Genomic DNA, 26,111 nt, shown 5'->3' on the forward strand with positions numbered 1-26,111 from the left:
CTTTGAGGCACAACATCCTCCTGCACAGGGAAATGCCATCTCAGGGAGGTCTGCAGTGCCCATCCCCGCAGGTGCCCAAGGAATTCCTGGATGTGGCTCTCAGTGCTCCGGGCTGGGGACAAGGTGGGGATGGGGCACAGATTGGACTCGATGGCCTCGGAGGGCTTTTCCAACCTCAGGGATTCTGGAATTCCTGCTCACCAACCTCTCTGGCAAAGCAGAGGCATTTTCTAACCACTGCTCTTCCTTCTCCTTTGCCATCCTGGTTTTTCACCCTGGTAGCGGGTGATGCACTCCCAGCACTGCTGGATTAGGCCTAGGGTCCAATTAGCCTCATTAAAAGTATAAACTAATAATTCCTCGTTCCAAGTTGGTTTGCCATGGACAGCCCCACCAGGGATTTAGTGCTTGATACTGGAGCTGGGGCTTAGCTTTTCTTTTAATAACATTTTTTAACTGGAGGCAGTTCTATTTATATATGCTTTGGGAGGGTAATTTTATGGGTAAATATAATCTTTATTAATATTTTCTTTGTTAACTCACTGATGTTGGTAAAGAGCTTTGAAGATGAAAGCACTGGATGCAATAAATATTAACGTTATTCCAACTTATTTGAATGTTGCCAGCATTCCAGCTCCAACATCTTTCATCCAAGAATCTCAAAGTGCTTTTCCAAATGTTAATTAATTTCCTCTCAGCAGTCCAGGGAGATACCTGTTAGTACCAGCATCTTCATTTCCCAAAGGAGGCAGCCTGAGTGCGTTTCACCCCATGGTTTTGGGCAAAACCAGCTGATATGGCAGGAGTTTTTTGGGACTGATCCAAAAATTCCTGCCTCCCATTTTCCCAGCCTTGCTGCCTGACAGCATTCCCTTCCTGGGAGTGGGGTGTGACACTCAGGTGTTTCAGGTGCTTTTATTGGTGGCTCTTAAAAGAAAAAACCCAGACAACGATCACGAGCCCCACCCAGGGCAGGGGAGGAAATGAAACTCTTCCAAATCACAACGATCACACTCAGGAACCCAGGAGCTTTCAGGATTTTTGATGTGCAGGAGGAAATCTTAATGGGATGTTGGTTTCGAGTCCTATTGTAGAGTCAGAATCTCGTAATCCTTATTTAAAAGGCCATTGAAATGGAAATACTTTCTCAAACGCAGCACCGGTGGAGATCTGAGCTGAAGAGCACATGCTGCAGGTGAAACGTCTCCCAAAACACCCTCCCCATCCAGAGGTGAGTGAGTGATGAGACAAAAAGAGGATTTAGAGACAACGTGACTCCAGCAGGCCATGAGAACAATGAGAAGTTCAAAAATAGCAGTATTGACTGGTGGAAAAACAACATACATATAATTTTCAGGTAATTACTGCGGTATAATTAGCTGGGTTGTTTTCATATGAGCCGTCTGAAATGAACTCTGCTTGCTGCTGGAGCTCGGCTTTATTCGCAGCATTCCCATGACTCAAGGGATGCTGTAGGAAGAGTGATTGGGTAAAAAATGAAGATTTTTTTCATAGCTGAGCCCATCTTGGGGCACAGCCTGGCTGCTGCTGCTTTATTCTCAGTTTATCCTCCTCTTCTGGCACAAGACCTGGAAGTTTTGAGCATAATCCCCTCCTATAGCTCTACAGGAATCCCACGCGCGGTCCATAATGGGAACTGTAGGACAGGAAAGGGATTCGAATTGTAACAGGCCTTTTTCTAGATCACTCTCTGTGAAAAATTGATATAAATCTGGATTATATGAAATTGTCAGTGTTTTACAGGCACTGAGTGGAGGGATGGGGCAGTAACACGGGACATCCTGACAAGGACTCGCTCTCCATGTTCTGGGAAACGTAGCACCTGAATTATTTTTATTTATTTTATTACCACAGACTTTGCTTATTAAGAATCGTTCAGTATCTGTAGAAACAACTTCTGACTTAAGCACTGGGGCCTTAAAAAATCACTTTTAATTGGAATGAAAGAGCTTCTCCCAGTGAAACCCTGGGTTTGTTGATGCTTTGAGTCTGCAGAGTGCAATTAAAAGCCTCCCTCACCTCTTTGATGATATTTTGGAAATAAATGCAGCTTTCTGTAGCCTTCTCCTCATGTTTGAATAGTTCTTGGCCAATTTCAAGCTTCTGGAGGATCTGATGTTTTAAGTATCGCCTGGCTTTGATGCAGAATTTCTCAGCTCCTCATGACCTGCTGTGGTTGCTTTTTACTCTTTCCTCTTGTACGGCATCCACAAATTATGAAAATGGGTGTTAATGACCAAAAAAAAAATCCCAATTGTGATTCATGGAAATGGAATTTTGTTGACAAAAAAAGTGGATTTAACTCGGCCAAAGGAAATGCTTTTACAACTGGAGATGAATATCTCAGGAATGACCATTTCTTCTCGGAGAGAGAACTATTCTAGTTTTAATTTCAAAATAAAAAAGGAAAAATACAACAATTCAAGCAAACGCCTGTAGAAAAGTGAGCAGATCCACCCAACAGGGGCAGTTTTCCCAGGGAAAAGCCACAAAAGTTAATTTTAGATGAGTAAAACGAAGATAAAGTGGATGCAAGGCCAGGGAAGTGCTGTCACCTTCCCTTGGGCTGCCCATAACACCTCATCCCAGTACAAAACCAGACCCCCATGAACTTCCACAATCCTGGAATGGTTTGGGTTGGAAGGCACCTCAAAGCTCATCTCATTCCCCACATCATCCCGAGAGTTGGGGCAAGAACGGAGAAGCAAATCCTTGGAAAGAATGTGCTGATTGTTGTGCCCATGGCCATTGTCTCGCAGCTGCAAGGCTTTGTGGAGCTGTGGAGCGCGGAGGGAGCCGGGCTTGGAATGTGTCATTCCAGGCTGGGAGTGCAATCTGAGTGCACTGGGCACTCACAAATCGAGGAGAGCAACTCAGTGTTGGCGAAGATTTGCAGAAATCGCAGTGAGGGAGAGCTGGTGCCGTGGCCATGGCAGCTGTGAGTACTCGCTGGTGTAAACCTTACTCCGTGAGTAGAACCATGATACTGGAGAAAGGAAACAACAGGAAGCGGGGAGATGAGGGATGCGTCACACCGTGACACTGCTCACGTAATTATGGATTGCAGAAACTCATTTGCATGTGCTTTCCATCGTGCAGTGCCGCTGCTAGGCCACAGCTCAGAGGTGACATTCCCAAAATGGTCCAGGATCTCTCCCTGATTCCAGATTTCAACTCCCCCTCTGGGAATTGTCATAACGCAGGCAGCAAAGCTGTCAGGAAACTTTCTTTTCAAGGTAGCAGCCCTTGTTTGGGCCCAATTTGTGAGAGGATGGAAACATAATATATATAATTTGATCTAATATTGCTCTTGGATGTGGATTTCGGGGGAGATGTTTGTGCCAGCCAAATCTCAGTCACTCCCCATGAACTTCCTGCTCAGCACATTGAGCAGTGCCACGTATGTTGTTATAAAGACAAAAATGGATTTATTTTATCAGCTATTGGCTACTCCATTGTCTTCTCTTGCAGCCAAGTACTTTTCACTAAAATATACTGCTTTTTCTCCCTCAGAAAAGGGCATTTCACACATTTCATGCCTGCAACAACCTCAGCAATAAAGGGATTTTAATGGCTTGGCCGTGCTTTCTATCAAGAAAAAGTAACTGAGTCTAACTGAGAGTCTATCATTAAATAAGTTCTATTCAGGCTCAGAAATGCCCCAGTATTACTTTTAAGCAGAAAGTTTGGATTATTAGACAAAGAGGGAAAATTCTTGAAGACTTGGACTAATGAAAACAACATGTTAGCAGAAAAAATGCATATCTGTTCAAAAAATATTATTGTGTCTGAACATGGCTTTGAGCACGTGAGTTATGTGACATGAGACACTTTTGGGGAAGTTACAGAAGAGGAAAATAAAAGAAATGGGGGTGGGAGGCAGATTCTCAGGTCATTTCTTTTACTGCCATATGGCCAAAAGGGGGAAATGTAACTTTTGAAAATTGGGACCTGAAAATATTGAAATTTTGAATGGTTGAGGGAAATCTTGATCTTTCATTTTTCTCTCTCCACAGAGGTTAAAAGTCAAAAAATATTGTAGCTTTAGCTCAGAAGCAGGACAACTGGAGGAATGTTTTGGGGGTGTTCTCCCCTACTCCAGTTGCATCCCTGTATGTCCTTTGGAAATGAAGGGAGAATCCTGACAGATCTGAGTGTTGCCATCACTGCCACAGCTGGAGCCACTGAGAGCACCTCTGGAAATTACTGTGTGTTGACAAAGGCTTTTTTTGGCAATAAACCATCATCTGAGTCTCGAGAGTAGAGAGGAACAAAATTTCATTACATGTAAATAATAGCCTAAAAATAGAAGCGCAGATTGTTTTTCTCATTAAGTTCCTTCTTCATGCTCAAGTATATTCTGCATTGAAAAGGGAGTGACTATCAAAAAGCCCAAACTGACAAAATGAAGAGCCTGGATGAGGTTTGTCTGTAAAAACCCTGGCAGAACCATTTTAAACCTGATTTTCTGTATCCCCAGTTTTAGTTTGCTTCCTTATTTTAATGCAGCCGAAGCCATTCTCAGCCTATTTTATTTAAAGCAAGTTTTGAAAGAGGACGCTGTGGTTTATGGCCATGTGTCAAGTTTGATAGTGTTATGCCATGATTTAGCAAAACACTTTAAGCACATGTCCACATCCCACTGAATTTGGTAGGAAGTGAAGAAGCAGAGGAAAAACTGTTTGCTGTGCAGCAGCCTCATTCAGGGGGAAAAAAGTAATTGAAATAAAACAAGCATTTGCTTTCACACAATTATAGATCTTTTTTGCCAAATCCTTTCAGCTTGACGCAAACTCATTGATCACATTAGATCACGATTATTACACATATTTAATCATTTCAGAGGAAGGGCTCTCCACTGGGCTGGCTCAGGCCACTGAAATAGACGGGCTAATTATGGGACCTGTGGGCGTGCTGGAGTCATCTGACTTTTATGTTTTTAGCTGTCTTGCCGAGCACCCTGCCCCCTCCCCAAACCAGCGTTGCAGACACTGAGATAAGTCTTCATTACACGCGGGATTAAGCCAGAGTATCGGAGTGTTGCTCATCAGCCTCCTCTAATTGCTGCTCATTTTCTGAATGCTTCGTTTGATGTGTCGCAGAACTCCACGAGAACAGCGGACTCTGGGCATCCATGGAAATGGGATGGAGGCATGGCCTGGAAAAGAAAAAGAGGGGTGTCAGCGAGGAGTGCCCCCAGTTTTCTGTCAGTCTGGAGAATATTTCTGGGTGAAACGCTTGGAAATGAAATGTTTGGAAAGAGATACGAGTTGTTTTCTTTGCTAAGCATATCAGGACTTCATATATATTCTTACCAAAGCCAGGATGGCATCAAAAAGCTATTTATTGAACACATACAATGCATGTATGTTCCTTTTCTAAGTTAAGCATATGTGGTCTGCCCACCTTGGTCAACATCCATAGAATTTTGCCCCCGATCAATGGAATGTGACACATCCTGATATGAATCCATCGTCATCCCTACTTACTATGAGTTTTCTTCATTCAGGGAATCAGGACTTCATATAAATATCCTTACCAATAAACAGCATCGTATCAAAAAGCTCCTTAAAGACATTTGACATCTCTGTCCCATTCTCCCCTCAACACAAACTACGTAATTTTAAATCCTGGGTAACCCTTTGAGTCAAATGTTATAAATTTTAGTTCCATAATTACCACCCATGGTTATCTTAGCACAGGTTCCCTGCATGGAACCAAGCACGCCTTGTTTTAATCTGCAGAGTTGAGACATTAAAGCTTTATTTTGTCTTTCAGTGCCCATAATCCGAGCGCTTTCTGAATGTACGATGATGGATTGTATGGCAGCTATGGAAAAGTAGGAAATTTTGTCTCCTTTGTCCTATTCTGTGGACTAAGATGAAGGCCAAGGGAGAAATTGTCATGGTGATCTATATTTATAGAATTAACACACTGGTAGAAAGAAATTGAATCAAGCTACAGTGACTTAAATACTAATATTTAATCCACCCAAATTCACAACTGATGCCATCAACTTGTCAAGGCAGAATTTTGGTAGGTATTTTCCCCTCTGCACTATCTGGTTTGCTCTTGTAAGAACACAAATTTTACTCAAAATTGACACGAAATGGGCATATTTGGATCTCAAATCCCTGCTGTTTAGGACTCCTAAAACACCTGTACTGCTGTTCCTAGGTAACAGGAAAACCCGGGCAAGCTCACAATGATTCCCTGAACTTGTTCGCAGTAGCCCATGGAAATAAAACTTGTAATTCCCCGAAATAAAACTCATCATTTGCCGCTTGATGCGGACCAGGAGCCGGAGGTTACCCGAGCACCCGCTGAGGTACCCCAACCCCATCCCTTTCGGCTCCTAAAGGTCTTAAACCCACGGATTAAGTAGCAGGAAGCGGAGTTGCAAAACCCGATTTTAATCAACATATTTATTACAGCAGGAATGCGCATCCACCGCTTCCCTGTGGCGATCCGGAGAGTCCCCGCCAGGCTGAGGGGAGCCGGGGCGCGGGTCCCTCCGGGAGCGCGCAGCGGGGACGGCGGCACCGCGGGGGCCGCGCTGCGCAGAGCGAAACTTTGCGGGCAGGGCGGCGGCCACACGGTGTCCCCGGGGCAGCTCGGGAACCCCGCCGAGGGCCCGGGCGGTGCCGCGGCCCCGAGCCGAGAGCTCCGGCCGGCGCTGCCCGGCGGGGACCCCCCGCCCGAGGAGGCACAAAATGGCGCCGCGATTCAAACGCTGCGCGCTGCGGGCGGGCGGGGCGGCGGGGGGGGGCGGTGTCCCGGCGGGGTTCACTGCGCCTGCGCGCAGAGTCGCAAGATGGCGGACAGTGCGGAACTAAAGGTAAAGCGCAGCTCCGGGTCCCCCCGCGGCGCCGCCGGGGCCGCGGCCGAGACCGACCCGGGGCGAGACGAGTCCCGCCGGGGCGGCCGCGGCGGAGCCCCGCCGGCAGCGGGGACTGAGGGGCGGGGCGGGCGGGGAGCGGAGCGCGGAGCTGCCTCCCCTCGCCGCCCCCCCTCGCCGGCCGCGCTCCGCCGGGCGGCCCCGCCGGCAGCCGGGGCAGCGCGGGCGGCTCCGCTCCGCGCCCGCCGGGTTGGGCTGCGCCGCCGCGGGCTGAGGGCGGCGACCGGGGGAGCCCCCGCGGGTGCCGGCGCGGGGCGGCGCGGCCGCTCCCGGGGCGGGGGACGGAGCCCCGGCGCCCCGCGAAGTTTGCAGGGGAGTCCGGCGGGAGCGACCCCCGGCAGCGGCGGCGCCCGCGGTGACAGCGGGGGGACCGCTCCGGAGAGCGCGGCTCGCCGCCCCTCGGGTAAATAAAGAACGTCACAAGCAGATGTGGAGGAGTTCCGCGGTGTTGAGCTGGCGGCGGTCCCTGTCATCCTGCGAAACACATGGAAACGGGGCGCTCCGAGCCACCCCGGAGCGGGGCCGGCGCTCCCCAGGCGGGGGTCGCTGGGTTTGGGGGATTTTTGGGGGGTTTTGGGGGCTCACCCGGGGGGCAGGAGTGGGAGCAGCTCTGCCGACCGCGGAACTTTGGATTTCCTAGCGCGCAAAAGAAACAGCAATTTTGAGGAACAGCACTCGTAGGATAGAGGGTGGTGGGGTATCCGCTGTGTACACGTACAACAATCCAAGGAAAAGACCCCCCGAAACTTTGCAGGCGCTTTGAGGCCGTGTGTGGGTGCAGACTGTGCCCTGCACACCCAGCAGGGTGGTAAAAGTTTCAGAGTTTCCTTGCAGTTGTCACAGGGTCGTTATTCACCCGGAGGGCTCCTGCCTCCTCCTTTAAAGTTCACAGAGTGAACGGCACAAATCAGGTGGATGTTAAATGTGTACAAGTGTGTTAAATGTGCAACATAAACTACCGAATATGTCAAGTATGACTAAGGAAATATTTCGTCTTTCCCTAGAGGTTTGGTAGATCTCAGTTTTCTGTGTATCAAAGGTATTGTGCGCTTTCATTTTTAGATGCTTGAGGAGCTGTCAGCAGGTAAAGAAATATAAAATCTTGAGTGTGTTCTGACTTCTGTGGGTCGGGACCCTTCAGATCCTCCTTTAAATCCTCCTCTGGCCTTCGTTTCTCTGGGTATCTTCAGACCATATTGTATTGCTTGAGCTGTGTAGTCCTTAAGCCTTTTTTCTTTTCAAACTGTGCTTCCCGCATAACGAGATCAAAGGGTTAAGATGTGATTCCAGCGCTCAACTTTTGTTAATTTTAGCGTGGCAAATGGAATAATGTGTTTTGGTAACTAACTCTGAGAGTTGCGGGGTGCACAGCAGCCAGTTTGGGTTTATGTGATGCCTTTATTAGCAAGACTGACTCAAAAGGAGTTAAAAGAGATGGGAGATAGGGAATAAAGTCATTCCAAACCTCGTAATTGATCGCTCTTTGAAGTCTCCTTCTTGAGAACCGGTAGAGAGAAATCACAATTTTTTAAATTCATGTTTCCTAAAGTGCCATTGCTGCCTCAGGGGTGTGGAGGGTAAATGCCAAACTGACTATTTTATTCTCAATTTCAGTTTTCTGCTCAGGTTATGGAGTGGTACTTGCAGGCAGGGACTGTAGGATAGCACTCTATGAACAGTTGGGCTTTTTTCTGTAGCTGTGAGAGCTTGGCAGTTTGCATAAGAAAGAAACAGTTGCTTCATAAATTCATACTTTGAAGACCTCAGGACATTCTCCTTCTTTTGTCTTTAGACTGCATAGAATTACAAAAGGTGTGTGGGTGGGTCCTGCTCTGTCAGGAAGGAGAGGGGGCACAAAATCTGCTTGGGGTTGTAGCTGTCACCCTGCAGCTCTCCAGGACAGCACGGGTCCTGAAGTACTGCAGGAGGTGAGCGCTCCTTGGAAAAATCTGGCTCATGGAAAGCCCTGACATCGTGGTTGGGGGCACTGGGTATTTTTTAAGCGGGAGTAAATCCCCAGAAAACATGCTTTTAAGTTCTGTTTTTGGGAGTTGAAAGGAAACTAAGGGAGGGTTTGTGATGAAGACTCTGCTGTTTGAAGAATGGCCAGTGAATTCCTTTAATTATTTTAATTTTCTTAGGTAAAACCTTTTATGGTTCTCCTCTGATTAGTTAGCAAATGGGATTGATTTCAGATTTAGTGATCTTTAAAAACTGAAATCAACTGTAATATTTGGGCAGGGACTCTTTTGCCTGGCCAGAAAAAAGTTTGTCAGAAAAACTTACAAGTTTCTAAAACTTTGTTGCCTTCCTGTGCAAAGAACCCGGGGGTTACATGTGGGGAGTGTCACATGTGAGAATTAGGGAATGTGATATGATGGGTGCTATTGCCAAAGGAAAATTAAAGTTCTTGCTCCCTCCAGAAAAACAGTGGTCAGTCCTCCTTGCCACATTTTTTCATGGAGTTTTAATCATGAAATTGCCCTTCCTGTAATGTATTTTCTTACCACAAGCAAGACTGTTTCAGCCTTTTTGCCCCATTTGGGATTGTTTGTTCTATTGGAAAAACAATAACCAGATAAGATCAAACATACTTTGCAGATCCCAGACTTGTGAGGTTACCGAGTTCCTCAGGACTCGGGAAGGTTTGGGTAAATTGAAGCAGTATGTTATCCTTTCTGCTGCTGAAAGAAGGTAACTGGAAAGTTTGTTCTTCAGAGTTCTCCCTCACTCTGAGGCTGAGGCATATGTGAATTTTCCTGATCTTAATTACTATTCCTGTCTAATTGCACACAGACTCTAATTTATCTCAAGGTAAGCTATTTAAAGCTCTTTCTAATTGGAAGGAGTATACTTGAGTGATTAAATCTTTCCTTCAATATTTCTTACATCTCTTTAAATTGGTTATTAGATTGTTGTGATCTTTGCCTTCTACTCCAGCATTTTGGAAATCATTACACAGTTTGCAATAATCAATTCAATTAAACATGGATCAAAGAATGAAAAAGAAAAGCTTATGTTCAAGTATTGTCATTCTTGATACTGTCCTAAGAAGCTGGTTTGGAAAGCACATGCTGGGAGGTTTTCTCCTTTGTTCTCTCTCCTTTTAAGAAAGTGCCTTTGGGGATTGAAGAGATCCCTGGTGTGTTTCTTGTTAGACATAATTTATACTTTAAAAAAAAAAAAAAGTGAGCCGAGAGTTTGAATGAAAATTCATCACAGCATTTCCACACAATGGTGAGGAAAACAAGCCACTTAGAAATGCTCAGTTGGGAAATACCCCTCCCCAAAATCGAGGGAAGCAGTTCTGGAGGGGGACAGCAGTGCTTTCAGGGAGTGACAGCAGTGACAAATGGACCTGTGCAATTGCATCCCCAGTTCTAATAAGTGTAATCTACCTACTTCAGTGTTCAATTAGAATTTTACACTTCTGCATTATGAACTATTTTTGCTTAATCCTTTTATAAGTTACTGGGGTTGCATGTTGCTGAGATTAAAGTAAATATAATCTACTTTTCATTGGTACCGACTCCATGGATTACATTCGTTCGCGCTGTAATTTGGTGTGTGTCAGCAGAATTGGTTTTTTAACTGGTTTTTGGTCTGGGTATCTTCTTCTGAGCTTTTGGTCATCAGCACTGGGGTTGCAGATATCAGAGGGATACAATTGGCAGCTGAACTGTCGAAGCCCCAATCCGTAACCCCTTTTTATTGCCAATAAGCTGCAGATTGTCGTGTGCACATAAATACAGTGTCAGTGCACTTGTGGATAAACCTTCCCCATCCTGGAAGGATCTGTGGGTCTGTGCAAGTGAAATTCTTGTGAGAAGGAAGGGAGGAAGGTATCAGCACCAGCATTTCGTAGCAGTTGTTTTTAATTGATTTACAGATCATTTTTCTTTTGCTTATAAAGATATTTAGAAATTCCAGTTACAAGCAGGTAGCAGATGCATCTTATTTAGGTTTCTTGCATGAGAAAAGTGTTCCTGCAGGGAGGGGAAGTGCCCACGACTGCCTGGCCATTGATAAGAATGCTCATGGATCAGGCACACAAGACAAATAGTTAAAAACATCCCATGGAGCAGGGTGTGGACAGTTCAGATACCTCTGATATTGAAGTTATTTATAGGGATGCAGCCTCTGAGTGCTGTGGTTTATACCCTGCCCTGCATCCACCAGAGGCCAGGGAAGGGCAGACTTGTCGCTAATGTGCTTGGCACTGTGGGATCGAGTTCCTGGAATCTCTTCTCGGAGAAATCAATGTCTCATCAGTTCCCTCTGTAGTGCCATTAGAGTGAAAACCAAAACAGAACTTCAGGCACTTGAGACCCGAGTGCTGCCTGTAATTGTTCTGAGATACCCCCAGCCCTTTCCCATCCTGATGCCTTTCGCTGGAGCGTCTCCTGGAATCCTTGTTTGTCCTAAAGCTTAGAGTGAGTTGGGCTGGTGGATTCCATCCAGTGGCCTTCACTGGACTCTGCTGAAAGTATGGAATTTGAAGCAATAGTCCCTTGGTTGCTGAGAATCAGCATTTTGGAAGGGTTAATTTTTGGATCACTCAGTGTTCCAGAGGATTTGTGGCTGGAGAATGGATTGGATCTCTCGTGGCTTTTCTCTTACACAGGGCGTTGGTCTTTGGCTCCATGAGGGCAAGAATTTCACCTACAGACCTGAAGTTGTGTCAGAAATGTTTGCTTTTGCTGCTGTGCTTCCAGTGTAGAGATGTTTGCTTTACAGGTGCCCTTCTAATGGAAAACTCGGCTTTATCACCCTCCGTAAAAAGTAGTAAAAGCCTTTTGAAAACCCTGGATTTCAGAGAATGCAAACATGGCTTTTATGTGAAAAACTTGTCTGTAAATACCTTGTGTGTCTTGTGCTGTCCCCCTTCACCTCTGATTAACAGAACTGTGCCTGCAAAAATCACAGAGAAATGTTTGTCCTGTTCTCAGTGGGGGAGAAAAGGGGAAATGTGATGGGGCAGATGGATTTTGGAATCCTCTCGGTGAAGCTCAGGTATCGATTGCCTCGTTGCTCTGTCACTGGTCCAGCTCTGTGCAGACCAGTAAGTGCTGAGAGCATCGGTTTGGGCTTTTTAAAGTGGAGATGATTGGATTTTATGACGCAGAAGTTGCACATAGTACCTTCAATAGCAGTCTGTTCAGGGAAACAAATGCCTTTCTTAAAAGTAGAATCTTTTACTAGGGAGGGGGATGAGGAGGAGAAAGGAGCTTACAAAAGACCGCTTATTTCTGTAATTTTACTCAATGCTATCAAAGCCATTTCAAACATAGTCGCTGCCATAAAATGTGACTATTTCAAAGTAAATTAAAAGCTTGGGGGCTGCAAGACAAACTAGAAGGTATTAAACCTTTGAGAATATACGGAGTTGAGGATGGGGCCAGGAGATGTTGGTTTTATCAGGCCTTGTTCTGCTCTTGCAGATTTTCAGTGGCAGGCAGAACCCCGTGAAACCAGGTTAACAGGATATTATTGTTCTCCCTGTGCTGCGGTTCAAACCTCTGTATTGTCTTTTCTTCTGCCTCTTTGGCTGAGGCTCCCGTGGCTGGTGCAGCTGTATTGATCCAGGAGTTGGTCAGCAATTTGCTTAATCTTATTCTCCTTTTGGGATTAGGGCTGGCTGTGGATGTCTCTGCTGGTCTGTTGTGTTAGCAAGCACTGGGGGGACAGCAGAGTGCTCTGAAGCTTGGATTCCAAGGCTAGGGAAGAGTGGGAGTTAGCAGAGGGTGGGTATTATGGGCTTGTGTGGAATATGGGAAACAAAGAAATGAAAAGCCAGGGTACAATTAGACCAGAGGTCAGCCTAAGCTTGACCTTCATGTCTATAGGAGATGATATACAAGAGATTTATATGGGAAGTGGCATGATAATTAACGAGAAGGAAAAGGAGCCTTTAAAGGCTTTGCTTGGGACTGATGGAGCCCTGGGCTCTGCAGCAGAGCAAAGACTCCGTGGCCATGTGGAAGTTTATTTAGGGGACAGAGATGAGTGCTGGTCACCTCATGTTCAGATGGCTCTGCAGTGAACTTCCCTTGTTTGGGTTAGGAGATGGGAATGAGCTTGCTGGACACATGCTAATAAACATGCATGGCTCTGCCTCCTCTGCTCCGGCCAGGCCTGCCTGGGCTGCCGGAAGTGCTCCAGTGGCCGGTTTCCACCCGGGAAGGACGTCTGACAGTGGGACAGGGAGCGGGAGGCGTTCCAGTCTCTGCCCTGCTTTGAGGCTGACACGGCCAGCAACTCTTCCTTAATAAATGATGCATCCCTTTATCTCCGTAGATAACATCCTTCCCTGTGCCTTACGTGTTTATGGTGTATTCTGAGTGCTTTTTCCCAGTTTCCAGCCCTGGTATAAATTGTCATACTAAATTCTTCAAGCCAGAGTTCAGCAAGACACTCCTATTGGTTTTTCATGGTGTTACTTTGTTTGACACCTTCTTGCTCCCTTGATCCTGATCATAGATCCCTTGGTGATTCTGATTTGAAGGGACTGTAGGAAATCTCCAGCCCAACCTCTGCTGGAAGCAGGATCAGCTGAGAGGTCAGAACAGGTCACTCAGGACTTGATCCAGTCTGGTGAAGCGTCTGAGGATGGAGATGGCACCACCTCTGTGGGCAACCTCTTCCACGGCATAACTGTTCTCATGGTGAAAACAGGTTGGTTTGGTGTTTTTTAATATCCATCCTGAGCCTCTTCCTTCAGCTTGTGCTGTGTTCCAGTAGGAAGATCATGGCTCTCTTTCCTTGACATGCTGGAAGGTCGCCAGGAGGTTGCTCCAAAGCCTTCTTTGAATGAGCCCTGTTCCCCAGCCTCCTGCCAGGTCATCCTGCTGGACCTCACATCTGTGACAAAGCAGATTGTTTGGGAATGGGATTTGGACAGGTGATTCCACGCCATGATGTCATTCTCGAGGAGTTTTTACTCCTGAGGATTTCTGTTAGGGGACATCCTCGGCAGTGTGCAAAAGTAGTTCCTGAGACTGTCCACTGGTACCAGTGGAAAAGGTGGAAATTGCTGCCAAAAAATTAAATTTCATAAGCAGTGGACATTCAGAGTGGAGAAGGTGACACACAGTGGGCAGCTCTTCCAGGAGGCTCCATGAAATTGCTGTCCATTTTGAAGCTTGGGATACCAAGCTCTCCCACTCTTTTCCCCTTTTCCATTAAATACATGGTTCTAAAGCAGATGGAAAACTGAGCTCGATCTCCTTGCTTGGCTGCAACACCTGAAGTTGCATCTTTTGTGGCCACAGTCAGTGGAGTGTGCAAACATGTGATAAATGTTCTCAGAAGTTTGTGGTGGGCAGACCTCAGAGGCCTGGCTCTTCTAAGCTGGATTTACACAAGATACTCAACTGAAAAATGATTAGTTCGTGTGCAAAATAGAATATGAGATGAAAATAGCAGCAAACTGAGTTTTCCTTGGCAGTTTAGCCTAGGTGCAGCACACTATTCCATATTTAAAAAAAAAAAAAAGCAGAAGCCAAATGCAATAGGGATAATTTGGTTCAGGTAAAATCTGTAATCTGAACTGCAGGAGAGTCCTGTAAAAAGTTGTGGGGATGAGAATGTTTTTGATACATTCATTCCTCATATTGTTTCTCGAGACTCCCTTGACAAAATGATCTCACTTTTGTGCAGATGTTGTATCTTGTTTCCCTGGTGCAAAATAAGAGGCTTTGAAGCAGTCCAAGTATTTGTGTAGATTTTCAGCTTCTTGGAAAAGCTGTTGGAGCCAGCTCTGCTCAGGCTGTGGATGGAGCTGTGAGTGCACCTAGAAATGCACGGCACAAGGATGAGAAACGTGGGACAGAAACAAAGCTGTTCCTTTTGGTAGGTTCTGTGTTGATTTAACAGCATCTCATCTGTGAATCTGCTGAGGCCACTCCATGGCAGGGCTTCAAATTTTTTTAAACCAAGTATCAGAACTGTTGTTGGTTTGAATCACAAGGATTTTAGATAATATTTTTCTAAAGGGTGTCCACCCAGGTCTTCATTCAGTTAATTCCTACTTTTACCTCTTTGCTGTTAAAATTTGACTCTTTCTGTTCTGCAGTAACATTTTTATTCGAGGCCCTCGACAATGTCACTTGGGTTTCGGAGGAAATGGCTAAAAATAAATGTGTTACAAACTGATTCTTTGGAATGGAAAAGTGGCTGTGGTGGTTCAGACCAATTCTGCCTGGTGTTGTCCTCCTGCAGCTTCTGGAAATGAGTCAGTGGGGAGAGCAGCAACAGGGCAAAGTGGGAGAAATACCTGTCCCCTTCCTGCCATATTCCTCCATCTCCAGCCACTTCAGCTCACCCCTCTGGATCCAGTGGGCTGGACGAGCCATAATAAATCTGTTTCCAAGTGCCTGCCTAGGTTTCTCTTGAACCTTTATAATCTGATTTTGTTTGCAGTGTTTTGGGAGGAATTTCTGTTCTGCTCTTTGCAGTGTGAGGACCCTGCTCGTGTCATTTTGAGCCTGCTTCCATCCGTGGCTGGTGTGTGATGGAGGAGGGCAAACAGCTCATCCCTGTCCATCTCTGTGTGCTGCTCTAGGTTTTCTAGATTGGATCATAGCTGTCACCAGGTCCTCTATTTTGAGGTTGAAAACTCTTAGCTTTCGTTATTTCTTCATTAGGGGAGTTGTGCTGGACCTGTGCCATCCTAAGAATGTTTCCACTTCCCGTGTGTGCATATATATTTATTTTTTTATGATGAGACCACCAAACCCACCCGCACTTGGAGCTTTGGGTGAAGCAGGAATTTATATAATTTAGAACGATTTCTTATTTGCTCTCTGCTCCCTTTCCAATGATTTCTCCCAGTGATTTGTGTGCTTGCAGCTGAGCTGATGTTTTCATACCTGTGTTTATCTTGGGCCCAGCTGTGGCAAAGGTCACCCCCGAGCTCTGTAAAGCTCTGGGCTGGCTGCTCTGCTTTTCCCACAGGCATCACTTAAGTGATGGACATTAAACTGGGCTCTGCCAGTGATGCTTCATCCTTAAAACCCTGCTGATCCCTAGGTTTTCTTGGATGTTCAGGAACAGGTTAAGCCGAGTGTGCCAGTGCAGAACTCCACGCATGACCTTCCTCTATTGTTTGCTCTTGGAACAGCTCAGCCGCGATGGTAACAGAAGAACTTTGAATAGCAACTGAGGATCTAGGGCCTGGTTTTATTTTTTTGAAGAAGTTACTAATGCTGGAGGAATACTCAGCTTGTGTGTGCAGACTGGATTTTCATAGTTTCCTTTGACCTGTGCTATTCTGTTGTTTTTAAACACATGGAGGACTCTGAGGTGGTGCCAAGCTGTTTTAAGGGGAAGCAGAGATGTGTTGGAACTTGTTTCCTATGTTCAGTTCACTCGAAAAGTTTGGTAAAATGTGCCTTTGTTTTTCAGAGGACATTCACACAGTTTGGTAAAGGGCTTGAGCTAAATAATAACTGATTAACTTCAGGGACTCCTTAATTATTTGGGCCCACATGATGGTGTCTCGATGCCTTTATTTTTATTTTTCCCCAATATTTTTCCTTTTGACATAGAGGCTGAGCAGTGAAGCAATTGGAACATCGTTACCTGGAAATAGGAGCTGTACGTTGTTATCTAGTGAGCGGATCAGGAGGCACAAAGGTGAAGATAATTCATACTAAAATTCCCTGCTGAAACCCGGGAAATGCCTTGTTTTGTCACGGGACCCTAAATAATCCCTCGTGCCCCTGTGCCTGTGGCCCGTGTGTGTAAAAGGGACAGGCAGGACATAAATTCATGAACGTGTGAGAGTTATTCAGAGGCCACTAATGAGCTGCAAAAGACTTGTCTATATGCAAATTCCTATTCAGAGTGGGATTTGGATGAGGGTGGTTAATGAGGTGGGGCAGTGGTTTGGTCAGTCAGGACGAAAAGGAGCAGTGAGTGGAGCATCCTTCTCCCTCTGCCCCGAGAGTGGGATGGGAATGGGGGGAGGAAGGCTTGGAAAAGTGAGGGAGTGTCTGACTCTGCAGTCAGCGCTGCAGAAACTGCACCTCTCGCTTGGTCGGGATTTTGATAACTTTGCTATCAGAATTTTCTTAGGCAGCTCTTTGGATCCTGGTTTGTTCTCGTGGCTGAAGCCGAGTGAATGCAGGATCGTGCTTGAAGTTTACTTGCAATGGTTTTCACGGATTTTAAATCATAGGTGTGGCTGAAACTTGGCTTCTTAAAAATCCCTCATTCCATCAAGTGGTTTGTTTCCATGCAGGGTAGGGGTTATTGTGGGAATAAATTAATTGTGTTCAGTCTTAGTCTGGTTGTTAGAAAAAGTGTCTGGAGGATGAGGTGGTGGGTTGGGGCCCTGGGAAATGAAATATCCCTCTTCCCACCAAGCAAGTGTCCTTAGCATGTGCCAGAGTAGCAGGAAAATGTTTCTGTAGGCCCTGCTGTGCTCTGTGTGGGCCAGGAAAATATTGCATACAGAGTATATATAGTGTTCTAACTCACTGCATGCTTGAGCCTATAGGTAACACGCTGCTAATACACAGAAAAATGCAGTTTTCTGGCATGGACAGCTCTGGAAGCTGGAAGGAGAGAGTATCCCGAATTCTGAGGGGTGAAGTAGGATTGTGGGGTTCAGCTCAGCTTTGCCAGGAGTTCAGGCCTTGCTTAAGATGCATCTTCTCAGTCTCTCTCTGGCTGCACGCTCATTCAAAGCCGTTTCTTTCTCCTCATTGAAGGCTGGAGAAAAGCAGGAAGATCTGCTTCCTCTGCTATTCTTCTGTCATCTTTCTGCATTTTTACATAGTGGGAAGAAGCCCTGCGTTGTGGGTGATATGAAAAACTGAACTTCCTGCTTTCCCTTCTCCCTTTCTTTGTGCCCGGGGCTCTTTGAGCGCCAGCCCCGGGATCCGCATTCAGGCCTTGGCACGGCTGCCGCCCCCTCGCTCTCCTTCCAAGCTGTGCTGCTTCTTGGAATGAAATCCCTGGGATTCCTGACAGTCTCCCTGATTCTTTAGTGCTGGCAGCAGCAGCCAGAGAAGTCATCCGTGTCTCATTAACTGACTGACCCAGGATCCCCAGTCCGCCGCGCTGGGAACTGGGTTGAGGACGGGCTCAGGGAGGTTTTCAGGGGGAGCTGAACTTCTCCCTGCCAGGATTTTCACCTGGGCTTGGATTTGCATCACAGAAGTTTCGCTGCTGATTTCTCTAAAAATACATTTTAGCACTTTAAAATTAATCTGTGTCAATATGTGATGTGTAAATGCTAATTTTATATCATCTTGTTGCTTGCAATAAATAATTCCAGCCTCATGGTTTCTTGGTGCTGGTACCTAAAATCCTGAACCTGTAGGTTTGCAGGTAGCTGCTTCTATAAAAAAGAAAGTAATTCTTCTAATATAACAATATCATTCTTAACCAATACAGTGGAAAACCATTTCAGAGGTGCAAATCCTTTATTTAAATAGAATAAAAATGGAATGTAAAAAGACAATTTCTCAGGATTCTTCAAGCTTTTAATTAATCTTGATGACTTACTGCCATATGACTGCTTAAAAAAAAAAAGCTGTGTACTTTGGCTGCCTGACGTAATTGCTGTGCATGGGTTTGAAGACCTTAGGAAATAAAGAAATGTGGAATAGTAGCTCTCTCTTTTAAACTTGGCTTTTACCATGCAGAGGCCAGGGTGATTGCTTGATGGAATCCTTGTTCTCAGCTTATTGACACAGTGGGAGCTTGTGGCTCCGTGGCTCATTTCTGTGATAACAACTCAGGCTAATTGTTGGTAGTAATGAATTATTATTCTCAGTGCTATTAGAAGGGAATGGGGTGTTTGGCCAGTGTATTTCAGAGGGATTTGTTGTCAGCAGATTTATTTCCTTTGGGAAGGGGAGTCTTTTCGTGGTAAATTATTATTTCCCATACCTGATGTTTTATCTTATCTCGTTGTTTTCCTGTTCTCCCTTCCTTCCGCCTTTCCTTCCTTCCTGCCTCCCCCATTTTAAGATGTTTTTGACCTGTTACTGGAGGCCTTTCTGTATTCCAGCTAAAATCCCAACCAAACATCCTGGTGCATCCTGTGGGATGGATGTGACCACGGTGATCATGGTCCCTGGTACCCACTGACAAGGCCCAGGCTCCAAACCAGTTCCCAAACCCTGGGAATTCATTTCTCAGAAGGGAAGTTTGCCTCAAATTCCAAAAGGACCCATTTATTTTGTCATGTTCCGTTTTGGCTTTCATGGGTTTTCTTTCTTTTTCGAGTGTGAATTGTGAGCTGATCACTCCAGTTTTGCAGTTTCCCCTCTCTTGGGGCATTAACAGAGCCATTGGTTACTTTTCAGGGAAATGAGATTCAATTATGTACTGCCTTCACCCTGCTGTTCAGTACTTTGCAAATCAGTATCCAAATTTAATACGATTCTTAATTAAACCTTCTTGAGATACCAGAATAATAGTCAGGGATGATGTAGTCTGTCTCCTGTGCTGCATCCTAGAAAATGGGACGAATGAGGAGAAAAAAAGGGACAGTTTGGATATCTTTGAGTGCATAATCTCATATCTTGAAGTGTTATCTCATTCAGAGCTAATTAAGAGCAAAGTTTTAGTGGATAACTAATTTTTCAGCGCTGGGTGATAACTTACAGCACGTGGAGAATAAATCACTGTGCAAGGTGCAGATAGCAAGATTTTACTTTTAAAATCTTGGAGGAAAACCTGCACCTCTTACGGCAATAATTAGTTTTAATCAAGTGCTGTTTAAGTTGACAAACACAAGCCAAGTAATAATGTCTGTTGATGCAGCAGAGATTCACAAAGCTTTGCAGGCAAACATCAAACCCTGCGTGTAGGAATGTTGGTCTTGGTGTGTGTCCTGCTGCTAAGAGGCTCTGGAAGCTGCTCCTGGAAGCTGCCTCTTTATCCACGTTGCAGTGAGTACATTCACTGAATTCCAGGTGCATTCTTCTCCAGCTTTCCCTCAAAATTGACTTGCAAAAGCTCCGTGTGCTTCATGCAGGTATTTGAGATATTTAGAAAGTAACCAGAGCTGTTCGCTGGGGTTGTGTTGGGAAAGCATGGCTGGAAGGGAGTCTGACAGGACAATCCTGTCTGTAAATCCCAGATCACTCAGAGAGTTGGTGTGACGGTTTATTTTGTGTTAGTGGTAGATTCTGAAGTGGATGTTTTATTTTTTTAAATCACTGAGGGAAGGGAAATTAATGTGAATTTGTGACCTCCCACGTGGCTTCTTGGTCCTGTCTTTTTTTATACAAAGAGACAGCATTTCAGACTGTTCCTGAGTGCTCTAACAGTTGTTATATCTTGATTAGAACGCTGTAAACCTTTGTCACAGTGATTCTAAGAGGACACAGTGTGTTTAGGAAGCTCTTTACACATCTGTTTGCAGCTGGCTGGGGCTCCACTGCTCCTCATTCCATAGGAGTTGGCTCTTCTGTCAGCCAGGAAGGCTCAGTGAAGAATATTCTTAATAAAAAGTAAATTTGTCTGGCAATGACCCTCTCCCAAATAACTGTGTTCACTCTTAGCCTTAGGTGTGAGTTGTTTGCCTGCAGAGAGGCTCCTGTGTCAGAGCCAGGATTTCCCAAACTGGTGTTTCTGCCGTTACTTGTCATGGAAATCATTCCAGCAAAAGGAATTCCCAGCTGCAAAGAGAAAGACACCAGGGACAATTAAGTTTGAGCATGGCTGAAAAAACCTGGAGTCTCCAAGAAAATGGAGATTACCACTGTGTCAGCAACCTTATTTAATACCAAAAGTAATAATATCGTTCACCTAGCGGGGAAAGTCTCCTGAGACCGGTAAAGCTTTCGTTACGGATTAAGATAAAATGTGACTTGCTTTAAATCAAGCCCACTTTAGACATGACTTAAGTCTTGGCAGACTTTTCCTAACAAATCTCTCACAGCTGGAGCAAGTCCCTGCCCCAGCATCTCTGCCCAGCATGGTTGGTGCATCCTCATTGTCACCAAACAAAAAACCCCCATGGGGTTAAGTGTTCAGTACTGAATTTGGGGTGTGTGGTCACCTGGTTTGGCTGGTTCTCCCTCCTGGAGGAAATAACCTGTAGGAGAAGGGCTGGAATGGAGGTCCAGAAGGGCAATTGCCTGCACTAATATGCCAGGTTTTATGTGTCAATGCTTTTAGAAGGTATTTCCCATGTCCCAGAGCACAGCAAAATACCACAAGCATCTGCCAAAAGCATAAGACAACCTTTAAGACACGGGGATTATGTTGAAAATTCCAAACTCTGCCTGTTACCAGCAGCAGCTCAGGGGGCTGGAGCTGCCTCTGTGTTTGCTTTTCCAAGATCCTGTCACTCGTCACTGAGTTTTGGTGCTTTTATCACTGTGGGGTTTTTGAATCCAGGCAGTGATAGACATCCCAAAGAACTTGGTGACATCACTGGTGTGGGATGAGATGGAGGGCTCTGGCTGGAATTTACAGAATTTATTGGTGTTTAGGTATGAAACAGCATCACTGACCTTCCTGAAACTTACTGAATTTGGGGATAGGCAGGTTTTACCAACGTAATAGATATAAACAAGAAGTGTTTGCCAGGACCAGGTGAGGGGAATATTCCTTGGGTTAATTATCCGTGGAATTCCAAGTTCAGTGGTGATGTGCTTCCATGGGCTCATACAGAAGGATTTTGGTGGGAGATCCTGTCCAGAAGCTTCCACCTGAACTGCTGCAGTTTTTATGATCTCCTCCCTGACAGATTCTTAGTATTAGCACTGATCTTAAAGTTGTAGGATCTGGGTTTAAAATTGCACAATCACAGAATCATTAAGGCTGAGAGAGCTTCATCGTTCAGGCAGGTTGGTTCAAGGGTCGTATAAAAGATCTGCAGCACCCGTGTGATTCACAAGGAAATCTCTTGTTTGTGAGCCTGCAGAGGTAAATAACACCTGATGGCTCCAGCTTTACGGGTGCTTTCTCAGCTGCCGTGGCAGGGAATGCAGTGCTTGGGGAAAATCATGAATACAGTTTGAGCTTAAGGAAGCCCAGGTCTCTGGAGGTGCCATCAGCAGCTCTGCCCAGGCTGTTTTGGCATTTCCAGCAGCATTTTGTTGACTGATTTTTACTGGTTTCAAGCCTGTTTTTCTTGCCAGCTGTTCAGATGAGTAGATTTGCTCCTACAATTACCACCTGTCCTTTATGAGCACTGATACACCGTGTAAATAGAGGTTTCTTTAACTAAGAAATACTCAATCCTCTTGTGTGTGCAACAAAAAGCAAATAATATTTGTACCTGCTACTGCCTTGTACTTGTTCCTTTGGTGCTGCCTTCATTCCCAAAGCCTCGGAGGTCCCACCCCAGCAAAAAGAGTTTTTCTTGATGAAAGCCGGTAGCCTCCTTAAAGCTTGGAGGATGTTGCATATTTATGACCGTTCTTCTGTGCCTTTGCCTCCCCTCTGGTTTGAATTACAGGGACTTCAACCTGTGGCTGTTTTGGTTGCCTGAGACAAATGCAGGAAGTCACAGCCTGCCATCGAGGCACTCGAGCTTCCCGGGATTTGTTTCACTCCCTCTTGCAGATTTTCAGGAGACTGAGTTCAGTTTTTATAGTTCAGCCTTGAGAGCTTCCTTGGTGAGCCTTGCAGGTGGAATTTAGGGCTAGGGAATGTGGTTTATTAAAAATGGAGATATTTTTACCTTCCTGATTGTTCAGTTTCACAAATCTTAAATATCCAAGAAGCCAAGAGTTTAGTCAGAGTGTAGAGAGCTTCCTTCTGCAGAAAATTGCCCTCAGGGGTTAAAGAGGCTGCTCAGAGCATGCAGGAGCTGTATTTTTACAGCTGGGGGTTGGAGTTTAGTGGGATTAATTCAGAACCATTTCCATACTCATCTAACACTTCCTCATTGCTTTTATTAGAGAGAGAAAAAGACCAATTTTTATTTTTTTACCTGCCTTTTGGAAGTGATTATGGAATTCCTTTTTCATAGGGGGGAAATTTCCATTTGTGTTGTCTTTCACCTTCGAAGGAATTTGCTGCAGAGCTTGCTCTCTTCTGTCATAATGACTCTTAATTACTAAAAGATCACTAAAGCTAATCACTGTGTTTTTAATAACAAGAAATTTACTGTCACTGCCTGAAGTTGCTGTTTATAAACAGGTGATCTCCCTTTTCTTTTTCTCCTTTTACTTACTCTCTTCCATCTTTTGTCTGGGGTCTGAGGTGATTTTTTCTTTTCATTCCTATTTTTTTCCCCCTTCACCTTTCGTGTTAATGCTTGGAGGATTGGGGAGGACCTGTTGGATTGCTTTAGGCACAGAATGTGGTGTGGGCCCCAGCCAAATGCTTCTTGTTGTGCTGGCAAATCATTAGAATGTGTTTTGGAGCTTATTCCCTGCTTCTGCTTATCATAAACATCCAGGAATAACTTGTAGGATTCTCCACATAGATCCTGGGGCTGACAACTGGAGATGGAGAAATATCTTCTCTAAAAAATCCAGCTCAAACAGTGGGATTAGATGTTTTGCTTTGCAGGCAGTTCTTGTGCTTCTGGACGGGTGAAAAATGCTCAGTCTTGTCCGTCACTCTGTGGACACTGCTCAGTTTATTAAAAATATAAATAAATACTGGCTGCTGCCTGGTTTTCACCTCTCAGACAAGTCCCTCCCTTCTAAAAATGGGGGGAAGAAGATGCAGGTTCCCCGTGCGTGGTGTTGGATCTCAGCAGATAACCTGGGTCTGATCTTTCTCCAGCAGCAGCACTTGCAGCTCCTCTTCCTGCATTTCAAAGCAGAGTTTAAACCTCCCTGTGTTTTCCAGGCCAGGAATGATATTGCCTGCCTGCATTTGCTCATTCCCCTGAATAATTGGTGCCTGTGAGACCAGCCACAGGTTTTCCAGGGAATTTCTTATCCAGAGGCACCAACACTTAAATTTTATTTATTTTTAATTTATTTTTAAGCTTAATTCCTAACTCTCGGAAGTCATGGAGACAAGATGTAATTCCTGAAAACAATTTTCTCTGCTCTGACCTGTTAACCTGTGCTAAGGGTTGGAATTCCTTGAGCTGGGAATCTGCCCAGTTTGGGAATCTTTCCTTGGGTGGAACAACTGGGCTTGTGTGGAAAGCCAAGATTTCATCTCTGCTATTGCCCTTGCAGAGAAAATCGAAGTAAATGATTCTTACCTTAAACAGTTTCCATCTCTAATAGCTTTTAAAAGAATGTAATGATTATTTTGGAAAAGAGCTGTAGGTAGGACATCCCTTTCCTCTGGATAAGCACCAGAGAGCAGTGGGGAATGATGTCAGTGCTGCCCATGGATTACTCTCATAAACTTTTAACTGTCTTTTTCCAAACCTTCTTGGTTATCTGAAGTAGTTGTGGAGCAGGGAATTCTCCTTGTTCCCAGGTGGGTTGTTCCAGAATGTTTCCTCAACACAGAGAAATTGGGGATGCTCCTACTCCTGCAGCAGTGGGAACGGCATCAAATGCTTGGGATGACACAGCCAGAAAAATGGCCCAGGTTGGACACAGTTGGAAACTGGGAGGTGGCAAAATAACCTGGCTTCTTTCCCACCTCACGCAGACAATTACACGGGACTTGTTTGATGGCAGCAAAATTCCCGGAGGGATTTGGGAAGGACTGTGGTGTCGGAGTTGGGATGAGAACGTTGGAGAGGGAGCACGGATAAGGAATCCATGACTAATGCAGGTTTGGTGGAGCAGCACGTGGTTGTGTTGTGTTGTCGAGCAGGAAATGTCAGATTGTGTTTAGAGATCACAGAGTCCTTCACTCCAGGAAGGTCTTCACAGGGAGTCGGGACAGAAATGTGCCACCAACCTGAGCTAGGTCGGGTTTCTGGAAAGCTTCTTTCACTCTCTGAACGATGTCTCTCACCAGCCTCGTCCTCTCTTTGGGTTTCGGGTATTCCCTGAGTATGACAGGTTCCAAAATGCACAATACTAATGTGTGTTTGATGCTGGGGTTTGTTGGCAACCAGTCTGGCAAAAACCTCAACCTTTTTAGAGCTAAATAGCATCAGTTTCTTGTGCACTGCTGTGATATGTGTAGGAATGGGGATTCCCATTACTAAACACCTGCAATTGCAGCGTGCAGGATTTCTCTGCAGCCAGTCCTTGGGAAAAACGTGCATATCCAAAGCAGTTCAGCTTTTCTTTGTGGTTTTGTTACTTTTGTTCCTGTTAGGAAAGAGAAGTCCAAACATTTTGGCGATTCTGCTCGGCAGCCAGAGGTGGGGGCAGTTATTTGTGCTGTGGGTATTTGCTGTTGTTGGGGCCAGGCTCTTTGTGGTGGGCTTTGTACCTGGCAGGTGCCAGTGATCTTTTCACTAAATTGCTGCAGGCAACAGGAAAGAAAAGCAAGATTTCCTGAAGCAAAACGCTTTGTGTCTTTGCCCTTCAGCTTTGCTGCTGCAACTGAGCCAGCGAGGGGTTGGAATTGTGATGAGGTGAGATGTGACAGAGAAAACGTGACAAGTTGCAGCTTTTTCATGTATTTACTTGGTGTGTCTGGCAGCACTTGGGTTGTTTCCCTGCTGTACTATCCTGCCTGTTCCAGGGTCAGGATGCCATGGACCAAGGGATTGGAACCTGGAGAGGGCTTGGATTTCTGCTGGTGGAGCTGGGTTGTGTCCTCAAATAAAACACGGCTGGGTTGGAGGAGGGGACAGGAATATTCCTGTTCATGTTGTGCGAGACCTTTCCCAGCTCGGCTTCCCGGTGCCCCTGAGGGACACAATCCCCCAGCAAAGCCCTGTGCAAGGTGGGGTGGTTTAAGGCATTGCCTCCCTTTGCTGTGGAGGAAGGGTTTGTCTGTAAAGTGAGGAGCTGTAATGAACCCACACGGCTTCACTGCTGGTTTTAAGGGTGGCTCTGTTGGTGCCCTGAACACTGCAAACAGAATTGTTCTTGTCCTCGTGTGCGAGGAATGTGCCAGGGTGGGGAAGATGTGGGAATTTTGTTTGTTTTGGTCTCTGGGTCTGGCTCCACCGTGGACCCTGCATTCTGTATGCTCATTCCAGCTCGCCTTTACCTTAAAAACAGAAATCATCCCGCATGGAGCAGGAGCTTCTCTGTTGCCTCAATTATTTCTTAATTCTCTTGTGCTCTTTGCAAACTGGGCCCGTGAGTTTATTACAAAACAAGAGCAGAGTGAAGCTCTGAGAGGTTCTGGCTGTTCAGGAAGCGACTTTTAATGGTGATGGCATTAAACC

At 45.5% G+C, this 26,111-nt stretch overlaps 1 protein-coding gene across 2 annotated transcripts in view; it reads left to right on the top strand.

Annotated features, from left to right (window-relative positions):
* Positions 1-6,807: 6,807 nt before the first annotated feature.
* Positions 6,808-26,111, top strand: part of PIAS1 (protein inhibitor of activated STAT 1) — a 49,263-nt gene continuing 29,959 nt past the window's right edge. The window contains exon 1 of one of the 2 annotated variants that reach the window (XM_032122785.1): positions 6,808-6,859. In XM_032122785.1, the coding sequence (XP_031978676.1) occupies positions 6,836-6,859 (24 nt within the window). In that variant the 5' untranslated portion in view covers positions 6,808-6,835. The remainder of the gene's footprint in view (positions 6,860-26,111) is intronic. The other variant, XM_032122786.1, reaches the window with a different exon arrangement.

The sequence above is a fragment of the Corvus moneduloides genome, chromosome 13, assembly GCF_009650955.1.
Source record: "Corvus moneduloides isolate bCorMon1 chromosome 13, bCorMon1.pri, whole genome shotgun sequence".
NCBI classification, from domain to species: Eukaryota; Metazoa; Chordata; class Aves; order Passeriformes; family Corvidae; genus Corvus; species Corvus moneduloides.